We start from the raw sequence: 16,839 nt of genomic DNA on the forward strand, positions 1-16,839 counted from the left end.
GGGATGGATGAAATAAATAAAGGGGATTAAGAGTGCACTCATGATGATGAATACTCAGTAACCTACAGAATTGTTCAATCACTATATTGTACGCCTGAAACTAGTATAACATGGTATGTTCACTATAATGAAGTTTAAAAAATTAAGATTTTTTGAAAACTTTTTGCTATGTTGAGGTAACTTCTAAACAAGACCATTTTAAAAATCACCTTTTTCCCCCTTTGGTAATTATGAAAGATGAAATATTTGATCTTTCTTTTAGGAACTATAGATTTGGCTTATTGTGATATTCTCTACAGAGACTTGAAGAAAGGTCTCGAAGGTCTTGTGCTCGAAAGCCTTCTTCACCTAATTTACCTAACAACTCCATATGATATGGCTTCTCAGTGTGTCCCTGACTGGATGATATACTTCAGGCAGGTGAGACTATAAGGTTCTTAAATACAGGCTATTTTATTTATTAACGATGATGTAATTTTTGTCAAGTGATTATTCACTTTTTTTCCTCTACTAAAATATATTTGAAATTGGGCCTTTCATGTTTCAGTTTTTAAAATAGTAATATGGCAATAGCATTTTCAGTTTGTTTAACTTAAATACTACTTTTCTGTTAAATATAAACATGTTCATTATTGAAAGAATAAGGTGCAGAAAACCAAAGAGGATCCTCCCTGGTCCCATTCCCCAAAGATAGTTATTGTTACGGTTTGGTGACCATTCCATTTTATGTTGCCTAGAATGTGACGAAAACCGTGAAAGCTATTTTTTTTTTTGAGATTTTTAATTACGTGAAAGCTTTCTCAGAGCCAAGCATGATGACTAAACCCGATGATGTTAATACCTGAGAAGGAATGCCAGTTTTATCACGACAGGAAGGTGCAGCTGGTCCTACCTGTTACAAAACCAGGTGCTAGAGTATAGTCTATTATGATTTTACTATGAGCAGGGCAGACGCATGAACACGCTGGCAGAAGCAATATGCAGCTCTTCATTCCAGGAAATTAGCTTTCTTTTTAATCTCCTATTTTAAAATTGTACCTAAGTTTTTCAAGTGGTACTGTATAAGGCAGTTATGGTCAAAAGCTTTCCCTCTTCTTCCTTCCCCCAGAAATCTCAATATTAAACATAACCACATAGTCTATGGAAACCATAGTCCATAGTCACAGTGCTTGTGACCATGCCTTTCAGTATTCTACTAAAATATATTATATTTTAATAATACATTTTTAAGCTTACAATATGTATAAATACATTCATGTTATTTCATATCCTTTAAAACCATGAAAATGTGATATCACAGGAAATACTGGATTTGGTTCAAATGGCAGGTGTTTAAAAGTTACAATTTGAGGGGCGCCTGGGTGGCTCAGTCAGTTAAGCATCCGACTCTTGATTTCAGCTCAGGTCATGATCTCAGGGTCGTGAGATGGAGCCCTATGTCGGGCTCTGTGATCAGCAAGGAGTCTGCTTGAGATTTTCTCTCTCCCTTTGCCTCAGCAACCCCCCACATGCTCTCTGGCTCTCTCAAATAAATAAACCCATTTTAAAAAGTTATAATTTGATTTTTCTCTGTGTTTTCTCTTTTTACATGTAGTTTAGCCAGCTCAGTCCTGCAGAACAAAATGTAGCTGCTCTTCTTGGAGTCTCTGAAAACTTTATTGGGAAGAAAGCATCAGGTCAAGCTATAAAAAAGGTACCATAGTCTTTTTTTTCTCTTCCTAAATAAGTTGATTTAGCACAATTAATGCTGTTGTATCATCTCCTTTGTTTATTTGATCTTTTTCATATTTTTTTCTTTAAGTTAATGTAATTCCCATTTTATCATTTAAAACATCTGAGGACCAGAAATTTGGGCATCTTTTAAAAACAGTTTTTTTGGCTGGCATGAGGGCCTTCTTTTGTATGTGTAGCTTTGCATTTCTGAAACACTCTGTCATGCACATATAAGCTTCTTATCATAGAAGAAGGGAAACCTTATTAATCTACTTTTCTTAGGCTACTTATGTCTTACATTATAAAAATTGTAAAATATTTATAAAATGTTTTTATGATAGTATATAATCCTGAAATAAGTTCAGTTCAAGAGAGAAAAATGTATTTTCTAGAAACTTTTTTTTTTTTTTAGGTAATCTCTACGCCCAATATGGGGCTTGAACTTACAACACCAGGGTCAAGAGTCACATGCTCTTCTGACTGAGCCACCCAGACACCCCTCTAGAAACTTTTTTTTTTTTTTTAGTAATCTCTACACTTCATGCGGGGCTCAAATTCATGACCCCAAGATTGAGAGTCACATGCTTCTCTGACTGAGCCAGCCAGGCCCCCAACTCCTACCCCCCATACCTAGAAACTTTTTTTATTAAGCCATTCTACTTGGTGTCAGGGATTCTAAGATAGGATGGGTTTGAGGGTTTTTTGCTTGTTGTTTTTTTTGTTGTTCTTAAACAACTCCCAATCTAGTTAGTATTTAAACTACGTAAAACTCTGTGGAAGGTTGAAGTTATCTGATAAATTAATACTTTTTTGTCTAATATTCTTTATGATCTTTTGTTTAGTCAACAAATACAAAGCAACTGTTTTATACACTAACTTTCAGAGGAATGGAAATAGGGGCACCTGAGTGACTCAGTTGGTTAAGCATCTGCCTTCGGCTCAAATCATGGGGATTGGAGCCAGGAGCCTGTTTCTCTCCCTGCCTGCCTTTCCCCCTGCTTGTGCTCTCTCTCTGACAAATAAATAAATAAAATCTTTTTAAAAAATCATATTAATTTGGATCTCATTACCAAATAATAAACATTTACAAAATCTTATTAGAATAATGCATCTTTTAAAACTTGAATCAGAATTTATTTTTGTTACATTTTAATGAAATACAGTCATTAAATGTTCTGTTGATTTAAATTCTAGAGAACATGATATTGACTTAAAATCAAATTTATTTCTCTACATTGAAAAAGATACTCCCACTTTTCTTTAAAGATTTCTTATAAAAGATCTTGAAATTGGCATAAAGCATCTTATCTTGCCATGTAATATAATTATATCATTTTTCTTGGCTTAGAAAATACATTCTAAGCAAAATCTACGTTGACTCAAATTATAGTTAATAATGAAGGTGCACTAAAATTGGGAAATTAAAAAGCAATCTCTCCCTACTGGCAATTCAACTATCGGATTTTTCAGCTTAATGCTTTTTAAAAGTATCAACATGGAGAATCTGTAATTCATACAGTCTTCGATATGCCACTGTAAGTTCTCATCCCATTCTTTTACTATCATCAGGGATATAATCTTATATTTTATACCCGCTTTTTCTCTTTCCAGTTCATTCTTTCTTTCCTCTGACTTTAAGCATGAGTTACTCAGTTTCTAAGTTAGCTTGATAGTGTCTATGAAATACTTTACACAAGAACTGGTCACCACAGGCAAAAGCAGGTACACAGAAATTGTCAACTACAGGTAGCATTTTTCCCTTTCAGTGTTTTAAAAACTTTGAAAACATTAATTATGTGTCATGACCATGTAGAGATCATAGAATCTCATATTTACTCTCAGTGTGGACAAGCTTATTAACATACCTAAGTAAATGCATTTGTCTAATTACACTCACAAACATATACAACCTATAAATACCACAGTAAATGTAAAGGTCTTCCCAACTCCTTCCTTCCTATATTCTTTTCCTCGGGCTGCCATAACAAATTAGCACACACTGGGGGTCTTAAAACAACAGAAATTTATTCTCTTGCAGTTCAGAAGGCCAAAAGTCTGAAAGCAAGATGGCTCCTTTTGGAGGCTCTGAGGAAGAAAAAATCTTGCCTCTCTCCTAGCCTTTGGTGGTTGCTGGCAATCTTTGGTGTTCCTTGGCATGTAAATGTATCCCTCGAGTGTCTCCTTTAGACGTTGCCATCTTCACATTTTCACGTTGCTTCTTATCTGTGTCACTGTGTGTCCTCTCCTCTGATAAAGACACCAGGCACTGAATAAAGAGCTTTAAAGGGTCCACTGTACGTGCAGGATGGTTTCATCTTAAGATCTTTAACTAATTACATCTGCAAAGATCCTATTTCCAAATAACGTCGCATTCACAGGTACCACAGGTTAGGAGTTAAACATGTCTTTTTGTGGGGGCAGACATGATTCAACCCGCTACAGCTTCCCCTGTAGAAGTTTAAATGGAAATTTGGCTTATTTTCTTTTTTTTATACTTGGAAAAATGATAATCAGAATTAAAGGATGTATGTTGAACTTTTTTTTTCCCTGTGGAATCATTCTCTTCTGGTTTTCCTGTAGTGTAACTTCATTCACATTACCTTCTGTCCAGTTTCAACATAATGTACATTTTTAGCAGGTCCAGTACATAAATTTATTTGATTTGTCTTTTTAGAAGGTGGACAAGGACATTGTCAACAGACTGTACCTGTCTTTTGTTCTTTATACCCTGCTCAAAGAGACCAACATTTGGAGTGTGTCTGAAAAATTTAATATGCCTCGAGGCTATATACAAAGTCTTCTCACTGGAGCTGCCTCATTCTCTTCTTGTGTGCTACATTTCTGTGAGGTAATTCCATTAACTAGATGACACATACTTTGTGCACCTTTTTGTTTTAACTGCTACTAACTTATAAACTGGTTAGTCATTATTTCCTCATTGCTGTTCTATTAACATAAACCCCCCTTATTTAAAATATATTTGTTTTTATCTGCTTCTAAAAGTCCTATATACTGACTTATGGTAGAGATACAAAAATGGCAGAACAACCTAAAATATATAGCGAACAAGTGGAAAGCACCTAGTTATCCCCACTCTTAGAACCACCATTAATAGGTACAAGTATTTGGAATCAACTCTTAAAACAGCAGTTCTCCATCAATGTAGAGTATGTGATAATCTTCCCAGGTGATAACCATGGAAAGTGTTTGATTAGTGCATCACCAGTACCCAGCAGCCACCTTGTCACCACTGGGACCATGCTCTCATCCGAAATACTTGACTTTGAGTTGAATGATAATTATTTTAGCAAATGCACATTTCTTAATATCTCCTACTTATGCTGTTTTAAATATTACCTCACCTTCCCTAATCATGTGCTAGCTAAGCAGTAGATACAAATTATAGATAATAAGAAACAGCTAGCCTTTAAAATGTATTTTCTTAAGTTTTCTGTTTGTTGTTCTTCATGTTTAAAGACACTTACCCTAAAATTCTATCCATTTGTTTTACTTAGGACTATAAGGACATCAGCCTTATAGAATTATTCAAGTAAAAGAAACTATATGGAACTTGAAAAGCAACTGTAATTTGATGGTTGATCCTAGAAACAATCTACCTAATAACTTGTGCTCTCATGAGTGTATTTTCAGTAAAGTGTTTTTCTCTTTTTAAAAAGTTATGTAAGTGGTATAAAATAGTACATCAATACTGTTAGGATGCCTTTAACTACAAGTAACAGGAAAACCCCATAGAAGTTTAAACAATAAGGAACAAAGATGATCATGCATAACAGGAAAGCTAGAGCTAAGGCAGTACAGTGTTGATGGATTCAGCGTTCTGGTCCGGGTTTTCCCTTTACTCTGCCATCTTTGGTGCGCTGACTGCTTTCCTAGTGGCACAAAATAGCGGGCTAATGCTGCCCCACGTATCCCGTGCGCTCACAATGACACCCAAAGGTTGGAAAGCAACCATTAAAAAAAAAACTACTATTACAGAAAATTTCAAGCATAAAATAAGACAAAATAATATAATAAATTCTCATTTACGCACCCAGCTTTATTGACCCATGGCTTCCAATATCTTTATTGTCTTAAATATTGCTTCCAGTATTTTTGTTGTTTTCAATATTGCCGCATCTTGCATTGAAATCCTTCCGCATGTAATATATTGTCTTCAGGATAAATTCCCAGAGGTGGGAATTGTTTTCAGTTATTTGGTTAAGAAAAACTATGGATTCACTTGCTGGTGTTTTGATAAAAAATGAATAGAACTCTTCTCACTGGCTTATTTTTCAATTTTCAATCTTCTTGCTCATCCCAAAACCACTTCATCAAATCCTTCAGTCTCTGCCCATGTTTCCTTATAATAGTTTTTCATAGAATTATTGTTTGTCTCTGGCTTAACCAAGTTTCAGAGCTTACATCAGGGAACATCTTCTGTGAGCCCCCTACCATGCCAACCAAACCTTGGAATAACTTAACCAGGTTTCAATTCTGTACATTTCTTTGTGCTCTGCAGGAACTTGACGAGTTTTGGGTTTACAGAGCCCTTTTGGTAGAACTTACCAAGAAGTTGACTTATTGTGTAAAGGCAGAGCTAATTCCTCTCATGGAAGTGACTGGAGTTTTAGAGGTTAGTAGCTTCCCAGTGTCCCAACTGAAATGATTTCAACTAAAAGAAAAATCAGGTTTTCCTATTTTGTGGATTCTTATCACACGGTGAGTAACAACAGCCTTATTCCTCATTGGTCATGAGAGGGTGTTTTGTTGTTGTTTTCTTTTTTCTTTCTTTTTTTCTTTTTTTTTAGGATTTTATTTATTTGACAGACAGAGACACAGTAAGAGAGGGAACACAAGCAGGGGGCGTGGCAGAGGGAGAAGCAGGCTTCCTGCTGAGCAGGGAGCCGGATGAGGATGAGGGGCTCAATCCCAGGACTCTGGGATCATGACCTGAGCCTAAGGCAGACGCTTAATGACTGAGCCACCCCGGTGCCCCTGTTGTTTTCTTTTTTAAATAAATTGTTGTCACGGCCTCCCAGAAATCCCCTGTAAATCTGGAAGCAGTCCTGATGGAAAAAAAATCACATTTGTGAAAAAAATAACAGTAGGGATAAAAATGAGACTCCCCAACTATGTGTGTGCTACCATTCGTCCTTAGCATCTCGTCCTTCCTCCACTCCAATGAAGAATTCCTTCTGTCAGTTTAGACTCAGTGCTTGTTTAGGAAGTGGCGATTTGGGAGCAACAAGGCTTATTTCCATTTCCTAAGGGAGTGAGAACAAAGTATCCTCACCTGGTTTCTCAGCTTTCTGTTTTTAGCCAACTGTTGATTTCAGCTTATTCTATTATTCAGTCCTTCAATCAGAAGCATTCTTCTGCCCGGGAACACACACACACACACACACACACAGCAGTCCCCTGAGTAGATGGTGAAAACATTTTAAGGATCTTGGACTAGAACATCTTGATTGGATGTCTAAAATAATGCCCTTTACCTGAGTGCCATAATGGATTTCTCATTCCTGATTGCAACACACATCGGGTAACTTAAGCTGCACAAAAAGCTGTCTTGAAGTCAGATTGGAACCATCCAAATTCATCTTTTAAAATTTCTCAGAATTCGAATGTGTTATGTCTTCATATTTATTATCACCTTAGTCTGTTTGTGTCTCTTGCATGTGAAATTTTTCCCTTCAATAAGACACTTGGTTATTTTTTTCCTAATCCCAAATTCTGACCCTGCTGATTTTTGTAATATCTTTCAGGGTCGAGCAAGACAGTTATACAACGCAGGCTATAAAAGTCTGATGCACTTGGCTAATGCAAATCCTGAAGTGCTGATAAGGACAGTTGATCATTTATCAAGACGCCAGGCCAAGCAAATTGTCTCATCAGCAAAGGTAAGTGAACAAACCATTTTTTTTTCACCCTTCATGTTATCTCTTTATACTTTGGACATAAAAGCAAAAGCATTTAACTATAGACACAAAAGTGTGTACTCACAATACGTGGATAAAATAGTGCATCTGTTACGATACAAGGCTTGCTAAAAAGAGAAAGCACCTCCTAAAAAACAATCTCAAGTGTCCCCTGAAGTACAGGGAGCTCTGGAACTCATGGAATTCTGCCTCCTCACCCTTTTCACAGAAGTCCCTTCCTCCACATCCCTGACATCTCGTCTTCCCACCTTTGCGTACCTCTGCACACCTTCCTTGACAAGGAGCTTACAGCCTCAAATTTAGATCGTTCTGTTTTTGGACACTCAGTGTTACAAAGAGCACTCCAATATAATGAGGCTAACCGTTGCCTTCTTACAATGTCCACCATTACATTGTAAGTACTCCCCTCTAGAACTAGTCTATTTTCTTTGTTCCTATGGTAGTTTTTCACATATTTGAAAACAGCTCTCTTTGTGTCCAAGCGTTCCTCTTTTCTGTTTCTTTCATCCATAATAAATAATCTAGTTTTAGGCAATTTACTATCCTAGTTATCCTTTTCTAGATGTGGGCCAATTTGTCTCTTTGACCTATCCCCATCATTATTGGACGTTCTTACTTTTGGGGACTATCTATCAGGGTCTAATTATTAGGAACAGAAACCACACAGTAATTTGAAGAGGAAAGTTTAATATAAAGAATTAGTAACTAGTAACAAAGGTTATTAGCTGGCTTCTAAGGGGTAAACAGAACCTCAGCGACCGTGGAAGGAATAATGAGAAGAGCGTCCAGCCTCACCCCACACCACCCCCTGTGGATGGGATTCATACTTCATTGGAGAGGGTGTGGCTGTGGCTCACAGGACAGCAGATAAGTTTGTTGTGTTGCAGCCCCGGCTGGCAAGCCCACCACAATGCTGAGAGAACTGCTAGGAAGCTCCCCGGAGTGCAAGGTGGAACTTGCTTAGAAGCTAGCTTGAGTACCCATGGAACTTGCTGGAAAGCTGTCTGCAGGGATGCTGTTGAAACTCACTGTAATATGTGCCACCAGATGTTCAGCATACCAGACTAGCCCTTAGGAGCCATAAGAAAAAGACACCAAAACCAGGAAGGGAAACCCCTTCCTCCTGCAGTCCCTCCAGTGCCCTCTACTGGCAAAGCTTAACATTGTACTGGCGGGCAAAGGAGAAGTGTTTACAGGATCCAGCTCTACTATCTGTCTCCAGCAGGACATTGAGGGATGGATTTGGAGCTGAGAAACAATAAAATTAATAACTAGTGCCCCCTTTTTTTTTTTAAATAACTAGGACTCTTGCACAAAGTATTCCAGGTTCAGCTTGCCTTAGTCATGGAATCAGCCGTTTTTCCAAAGAGCCCTCTTTCTTTTTGGTGAGGAGTGGTATTTTAGAAACCCAAGTTTGAGGGGCTAAGTATGCTCACAATGAGAGAGATATCATTGTTTCTAGGTTCTCTTAGCAGAGAGAGCCCATAAGCCTGTATATTTTTCTCTACTTACGTGTAAATTATTAAAGGCTGTGAACCCATACTGATAACTCCAATTCTAATATTTCTAGGTACATACTGCTGCATAACAAAGTTTTACATCAGAATTTAGTGGCTTAAAACAGCTATTTTATTTTGCTTATGTTTTTGTGGATTAGGAATTCTGGAAAGATTTAGCTGTGCGATTCTTACTTGGAGTCTCATGCAAGTACAGTCAGATTTTGACTGGGGCTGTAGTCAACTGAAGGCTTGACTGAATGCGATATCCAAGATGGTACACATACATGGCTGGCAGTTGAAAATTGTCTGTTACTTGGGGCTTTCAACAGGAGCAACTCCATATGGCCTTTCCATGGGGCTTGGGTTTCTTATGGCATGGCAGCTCAGTTTCAATAGGAAATGTCCAGAGAGTGACCATTTTGAGAGATTCGAGGCAGAAAAGGCAGGAAATCTTCTCAGCTAACCTCAGAAATGAAGTAGTGTCACTTCTGCTGTATCCTGTTGATTACTAGAAGGCCACAAAGATCAGCCCAGATCTAAAGGAAGAGGAATTAGACCCTGCCTCCACATGAAGGGAGTGCCAGATAATTTGCAGTCATCTGTAATGTCTGCGCTCTGGTCTCAGATTATTTACATCCCTCCCACATGCAAAATATACTCGTCCCTAAAAGATTTATCCCCTTATGGCATCAGACTCAGGCTCAAGGTCCTGTATTTCTTCTAAATCAAATCTAAGTGCAGCTGTTGCTCCTTGAGCACAATTTCACAGATATATTCCTCTCACTCTGAAGACCTGTGAACTAAAGAGCTGCACGTACAATGGTGAACAGAGACAGGATAGCCACGGTATACTCCCATTCAAAAAGAGGGAGAATATGTGGTACATAGGAGCAGTTCTGATACCCAGCCAGGCATATGTGGCCAGTTCCTAAATTCTCCCTGGGAGTGATTATTCCTGGCTTTGAATCCCCTCATCTGAATCATTCTTTCTTTCCTATAAGTAATGGCCCATGTTTGCAGCTGGGTAGATTTCTCAGTCTTTTCCCTATCCAAAGAAGTTCAAGGGTTCAAAGGTTCTTTTTATTTTGGACCATCTCTGTCCCTTTTTATTCAATCTGATATATATAATTCCTTTTAAAATATTGTGTTTCTTATTTATAACTTGTTTCTTTTCTTTTCTTTTCTTTTCTTTTTAAGTAAGCTCTATGCTCAGCATAGGGCTTGAACTCATGACCCCAAGATCGAGAGTTGCAGGTTCTTCCAGCTGACCCAGCCAGCCACCCCTAGCTTGGGTTTCTTACAGCGTGGTGTTGGGATATGAGAGGAAGCATTCAAGAGATCTTGGAATGGTCTCATTCCAAGAAACTAACGCAGAAACTGCAGTTTCTTTTGACAGACCCCTGGAAATCATGCAGCATCATTTCCACTACATTCCGTTAGTTACAAGTGAATCACAAGTCCAAGAGAAGAATTAGATCCCATCTGTCAATGTAAACATCGAAGAATTTCCAGTCACCTGTAATCCACACTTATCCGCACTACAGGACTCATTGTACTCTTACCTCTTCTTGTATTTTGAGTTCCTTTCTCCAACAGTGAGAAACCCAGCTCCTGCTTTCATCAACATATTTATCTGTTTTGCTCAATCCTAGAATGCACTGAAAATAATTTCAGAATTGTTAAAGCATACTATTGCAAAAAAACTAACAAGTTCAGTATTATTTACAACTCTTTTAGTCTTTAGTTTGAGAATATATAATTGAAATAATGTATGTGTTCAAATGTTACTTTTTTTAAAAATCTGCTTCACTGTGGTTATGTAATTCATTTGAAGAGCAGTTAAATTCTGTTCCTATTCCATTTTAGTTCCCCCCATCCTTACGATTTTTTTTTTTTTAGTATGTAAGACATGAACCTTGTTTCTTTATTTTAAATTGAAACAGTTTTACTAGGATATTTTTATTTTCTTTTACTTCTGGAAGTTTCCTTGGATTGTAGTTTTATTTTTTTTAATTTATTTATTTATTTTAGAGAGAGAAAGAGAGCGCACACACGCATATACACATGTGAGTTGGGGGATGCAGAGGGAGAAAATCTCAAGCAGACTCCTGCTGAGCATGGAACCCCACCCAGGGCTTGATCCCATGACCCATGTGATCACGATCTGAGCCAAAGCCAAGAGTCAGATGCTCAACTGACCAAGCCACTCAGGTGCCCCAGATCGTAGTTTTAAATATTAGCTCAATATGATCCACACTTTGATTTTTCTTTCTTAGCAACTCCAATTATATGTATGTTGAATCTTCTTTGCCCATCTTCCATTTCAATCTCTCTGACCCTTTTTACTTCTTTTTTTTTTTTTTCTTAGATTTATTTATCTATCTGAGAGAGTACAGGTGGGAGGGGCAGAGGGAGAGGGAGAGAGAAACTCTAAGAAGACAGAGCCCGATGCAGGGCTTGAGGTCCTGAGATCACGACCTGAGCCAGATGCTTAACCAACTCTACCATCCAGCCGCCCCTTTACTTCTTTCCTTATCTCATTTTCATCATCTTGTTTTCTTGCCCCACCCCTGTTCCTAATTAAGTTTTATTATAATCTGTTCTTCTTTGGGTACTTTGTTAGTTTTTATTTCTGATATGATTTTCCCTGTTTCTTCTACTTCTTTCCTGAGCTTACTCATCTTTTGTTTCATTTCTTCCTGTTCTGGGTCCATTTTGTTCTTAGTTTGGGACTTATTCAGGATGTGTTTTTCCCCCATATCTCCAAATGTTTATTTGAGAATATTTAATTCAGTTTGGAATGCTGCATTACAGTTTTTCTGCTTCATAGTTTGCTTTCAGGAGAATAAATTTTTATGAGCTGGAGAGCTTTGATTCTCATTTTCTGTTTCCTTTTATATAGTAATTTAGTATAATAAGAACTGCTTATGCCCCTGCATTTCTCAGACAGAGATGGCCATCTGGAGTGGTTGGTGAGAATTCTAGTTTGAGTCTCCTCTTCTGTCAGTGTGGCAAAGGATAGTTTAATGAATGGCTTGGAGAGAAGTACAAGGAAAATTGTGTTCTTTGATTTTTTGAATTTCCTTTTGTCCTACTGGATCCTAAGTTTTACTGTCTTATTTCTCCACCCCCCACTCAGCCTAAGGGGCTCCTCTCCCTTTTTTCGTCATCTCCCCCAGAGGGATTGCCTTTCCAAGACTGCCTTCTGGAGTTTCATCCATAAATCCCTTCCTACAGACAGTGGCTCAATCTACAAAGAGTCTTTTCTCAGTATTTTATACTCGGGGTAGGCTTTCTCTCTCTGGAGGTGATTGTATTTAATCTAAGACCTTCTGTTTCCCTCTTCTCCTTCCCATGTATTTTTTTCTCAATCTTACCTTGATCTCTGCAGTCCCTTGGAGTGGGAGCTTGAGAAATGGTTCTGCTGGAAATTGGCAGGTATTTGTACTATAATATGAAGGTGATGGTGTTCTCTGTATTCTAGTAATGCTGGCGCATGGGTTTTGTGCAGTGTACTTGCTGTTCTCATTGATCTGTATAGTTTTTAGAGGACATATTGGGAGATTAGTTTTACATGGTCACCATTACCTCAGCTACTGGAAAGCTTACCTCATTGCATTTTAATCTCTTCTATGTATAATACTATGTAATGCTATGCTTTATGTCAAATGGGTAGAGTGGAGTTTTCACTTTCATTTTGTATCCTCTAATTTTTAACGTCTATGTGATTTTGCTGGATTTTTTGTATAAAACTTCTGCGACAGAAGTAATGCAAATACTGCACCCAATATACACAATACCCAGCTGCAGTAAGTACCAAAACTGTATTTCTGGTTTTTTGTTTTTTGTTCTTAAAGTTTATTTTTTCACTGATCCCTGCACCCACTGTGCGGGTCGAACTCACAGCCCCGAGACCAAGAGTCGCACACTCTACCGACTGAGCCAGCCAGGCGCCCCTGTTTCCAGTTTTTAAAAGAAAGAGGGAAAGTCATTACTCAGAAAATACTGACTGACATCTACTCTGTGCCATGTTCAGAAATACTTTCTTGACTCATTATGTTTCTTTTGAAATTAGCCACGTTAATTTTAGGAGCTTGAATAAAACTTTTCTTTGAAACACTGATAGGTTTTTAAAAGATAGCTTGCTAAACTTTGAGGAATAGTAAAAAGCACATAAAAAGGATAACATTTTCAAGAGCTAATTAAATTTTTGCAAAATTGCCTTTAATTTTATGGATTAAAAGTTAATTTTTAAGTGGCTGAATCTTCAATAAAACAGATCTTTGAGAGTAATAAAGCTTTATTTTTGGTATACCAAATGCAGTGGTCAGCTAAAATGGCTTTAGCTAAATGCTTCAGTTTCATTTACTATAATCACTTATGCTTAAGTGGCTATTTTTCAATCTCATTATTAGTTTTAATGTCTAGATTGCTGTTGTGTAAGGATTCAAGTATCTCATAGACAGTGGTAAAAATGGTAGCATTTCTCCGGCAATGCAAATTTTGGCCTCATGTCTTGATGTTTTTATTGTAGATGCTGTTGCACGAAAAAGCAGAGGCTTTACAAGAGGAAGTGGAAGAGTTATTGAGATTGCCTTCTGATTTCCCCAGTATGGAGGCCTCTTCCACTGAAAAAGCGTGAAGCCGTCTGACGAGCATTTCCAAACATGAATGATTTATTGTACATATTTTTTATTAGATTCCCTATAATTTATAAATGAAAAAAATACATTTTAATTATACATTAAGGACTGTGGATGATGTATGAATATACCTTTCACCCTTCCCACTAATAATCCTTCTTCTTCAATACTTGCACATTATTTCTCTACTCAAATATCTAGGGTCCATCACAAAATGAAATCCAACTGCCTCAACATATCTCTAGCCTACCTTTGCAGCCAGACCTTTTATTATTCTCTTATACATTTTTTCGTCAAACTAGACTGTTTGAAATCCCAGAATTTTCCCTGGGATTTCCAAACCGTTTATTTCCTAATTGTTTTTTGCTACCCCCAGTGCATGCAAAAATATCTTTACAGTGTACTGTGTGGGCACACGTGGGTGGCCTAGCTGGTTGATCATCCAGCTCTTGATTTTGGCTCAGGTCATAATCTTAGGGTAGTGAGATGGAACCCTGCATCAGGCTCCGTGCTCAGCGCGGAGTCTGCTTGAGATTCTCTCTCTCTCTCCCTCTGCCCTTCCCCCCCCACACACTCATGCACACACATGCACACTCTCTCAAGTAAATAAATAAAAAATCTTTTAAAAAATTTACTATATGCTTCAAGTGTCAACTACAAATTCTCAAATACTGTCTCCTCTATGAAACTGTTCAAGTGCATCCTCACCCCCACCCCATACATGGGTTCTTCCCCTCCTGTAAGTATTCTGAGCCCTTCATCATGCCCATGTCTTTTTTTATGCTGCTAATTTGAAATCTCCTGGAGGGCCGAGACCTTTTTTTTCATCTTCATATGCCACACAGCACTTAGCCCAGTCCATCACACAAAGTAGGGACCTGTGCAAAGAATGAATACTACCCAATTAACAATTCAAAGATTCTCTTTAAACACAACTTAAATGTTGCCTCTCCCCCATGCCTTTTTAGATTTATAGCTCAAATGTACATGGCTGGTTATCTGTAAGAAAGAAGGTTATAGCTAGCAATGTCTTTGAGTGCTGGACTAGCTTAAAGTATTACTCACCTGAGATATCCATTGGAAACGATGCAAAAAGATCCACAGTCTAAGTTCTTCATGCCTTAACATTTTAGACTATTATAACTGTCATTTACCTGGTAATTACCTAGTAATTTCTATGTGCCAAGTACTGTTATAAGTCTTTCATGTGACTAATTTAAGCCCATAATATTATTTCCACTTCACAGAGGAGTAAACTGAGACACAGAGAAATTAAAATAACTTTCCCAAAGTCATGTACAAGTTAGTCGCAGAGCAGGAATTCAGACCCAGGCTCTCCCATCTAAAGTGTGTGCACTTAACATTCATATGATATTGTCTTAGTAGAATCTGCCCATTTTATCCCCTCCTAAGTGTCCCTTTGATCATAGCCCTAACATCACATCTCATTCATTGACATTCCGCCCTTCATATGAGCCAAACTATGGCATCCAATGTCTTAGTAAAACCTTGGGCTTCACTGCACATACTCCGCTTTTTGCAGCTAAAAAAGTTGTGAAAGAACAGCTGGCTAGCCTCCTGGCCACTTGGGCCCAGCCACTAAGGTGTGCTCACAGTGGTTCATAGTCCAGTCTTCATTTTTTTTTTTTTTTAATCTAGAAACCCCAGTTTCATTGGTCCACCCAAGTAAGCAAGCCTGAAGCTGAGCCCTGATTCTTGCTAACCAATTTATAAGAAACCGAGTAGTAGCCTCAACTTAATTTATTCTTATTCATTTATTTTTAATTGAAGTATAGTTGACCAACTTAATTTAAGATTAGAAACGGCAAGATTGGGGGGAGGGGGCTAACTTTACAGAAACCAAAACAGCTATATCAGCAATCCAGGACAATCTCCCCTGCCTCCAATCAAGGTTTCTCTAGGTCAATTCAACTAAAAGACTATATGAAGTGTAATGATGGGGGATTAGCCCTAAAAGATTTTCAAATGTAAAGAAATAAAAACACTCTAGCTCTAGAGAAAAAGCGAAAAGTAGATCAGTGGGAACAGAGTGAAAATAAAAATAGACTCAAATACACTTAAGAATTTAATATATAAGAAACGTTTCTCCAGTTCCAGTGACAGAAATCCAGGTATATGTAGTTTACACGAAAAGGAATATTTAATGACCACATTCTCAAGCCACAGCCGGGCTCAAACTGGCCTGAGGACTATGAGAACCAGACTCAGCACCACGGAGGACTTGCCACCTCTTCAGGGGACTCTGAACTTCCTTACAGCTTCAAGATCCAAGCAAAAAGAGCTCCCTGTGGCCAACCCCAGGTGGAAAGGTTCCTGGGAGGGATTCTAATGGTCTGATTGGTCCTATGCCCACCTCTGTGGCCAGGGTGCAGAGCATTGGTTTTGTTTCCATTTCCTCACAAGTCAGGGAGAAGGGATGGGAGGCAGAGAAATCAAGAGCTAGGACAGGCTATGCTTGGGTCCCGTGGAAAAGAGCAGTAACTTGGTGAATGGAGTTGGAACAAATGGCTACCTTATGATTTAGAAAAACAGGAAGCTGAATTTCTACCCATGTCCTTAAACCAGATTAAATTTTAGGTAAATGAAAAGGTTTGAATGTGGAGTCTGACGGTGTCATCTGACTATGCCGAAGCTGCAAGAATATACCTGCAGTTCCTTTACATCAGGCTTGAAGACGTTAAAATTTCAGCACTTCCAATGTGTTGTCCGGTTTTCCTTTTAGTTTTTATGTTTTGGGGGAGGGGGCAGGGGGAAGCTATGAACCAGCTCACCCGTTTCTAGGATGCTTAACTTCCCCAGATCTTTCGAAAGTCCTGGCTCCTTTTGATTTTCACTGTCAGCTTCAATTCCCACCACCACCACCACCAAAAAAAAAAAGACTTTTCTATTAGGTAGGTCAACGTTTTGGTCAAGTTTAAATCTTTTCAAATCCAGCTGCCCCCTCAACAAATTCAGGTTTAAATCTTTTCAAATCCAGCTGCCCCCTCAACAAATATCTACACTGATATTTATTTCAGGAAGGAC

The 16,839-nt window shown here is 38.1% G+C and overlaps 1 protein-coding gene across 6 annotated transcripts in view; it reads left to right on the forward strand.

The window, feature by feature from the left end:
• Nucleotides 1–14,428, forward strand: part of HELQ (helicase, POLQ like) — a 43,680-nt gene extending 29,252 nt beyond the window's left edge. For 4 of the 6 annotated variants that reach the window (XM_045790832.2, XM_045790827.2, XM_045790841.2 and 1 more), the window contains 6 exons: nucleotides 263–420; nucleotides 1,595–1,693; nucleotides 4,388–4,561; nucleotides 6,233–6,346; nucleotides 7,479–7,613; nucleotides 13,686–14,428. In XM_045790832.2, coding sequence (XP_045646788.2) covers nucleotides 263–420; nucleotides 1,595–1,693; nucleotides 4,388–4,561; nucleotides 6,233–6,346; nucleotides 7,479–7,613; nucleotides 13,686–13,793 — 788 coding nt within the window. In that variant the 3' untranslated portion in view covers nucleotides 13,794–14,428. Of the gene's footprint in view, nucleotides 1–262; nucleotides 421–1,594; nucleotides 1,694–4,387; nucleotides 4,562–6,232; nucleotides 6,347–7,478; nucleotides 7,614–11,182; nucleotides 11,482–13,685 lie in introns of those variants that run through there. The other 2 variants (XM_087864025.1, XM_045790836.2) reach the window with 2 other exon arrangements.
• Nucleotides 14,429–16,839: the final 2,411 nt, after the last annotated feature.

The sequence above is a fragment of the Ursus americanus genome, chromosome 8 (assembly GCF_024610735.1).
Source record: "Ursus americanus isolate L20-20 chromosome 8, mUrsAme1.1.p, whole genome shotgun sequence".
Classification (NCBI taxonomy): Eukaryota; Metazoa; Chordata; class Mammalia; order Carnivora; family Ursidae; genus Ursus; species Ursus americanus.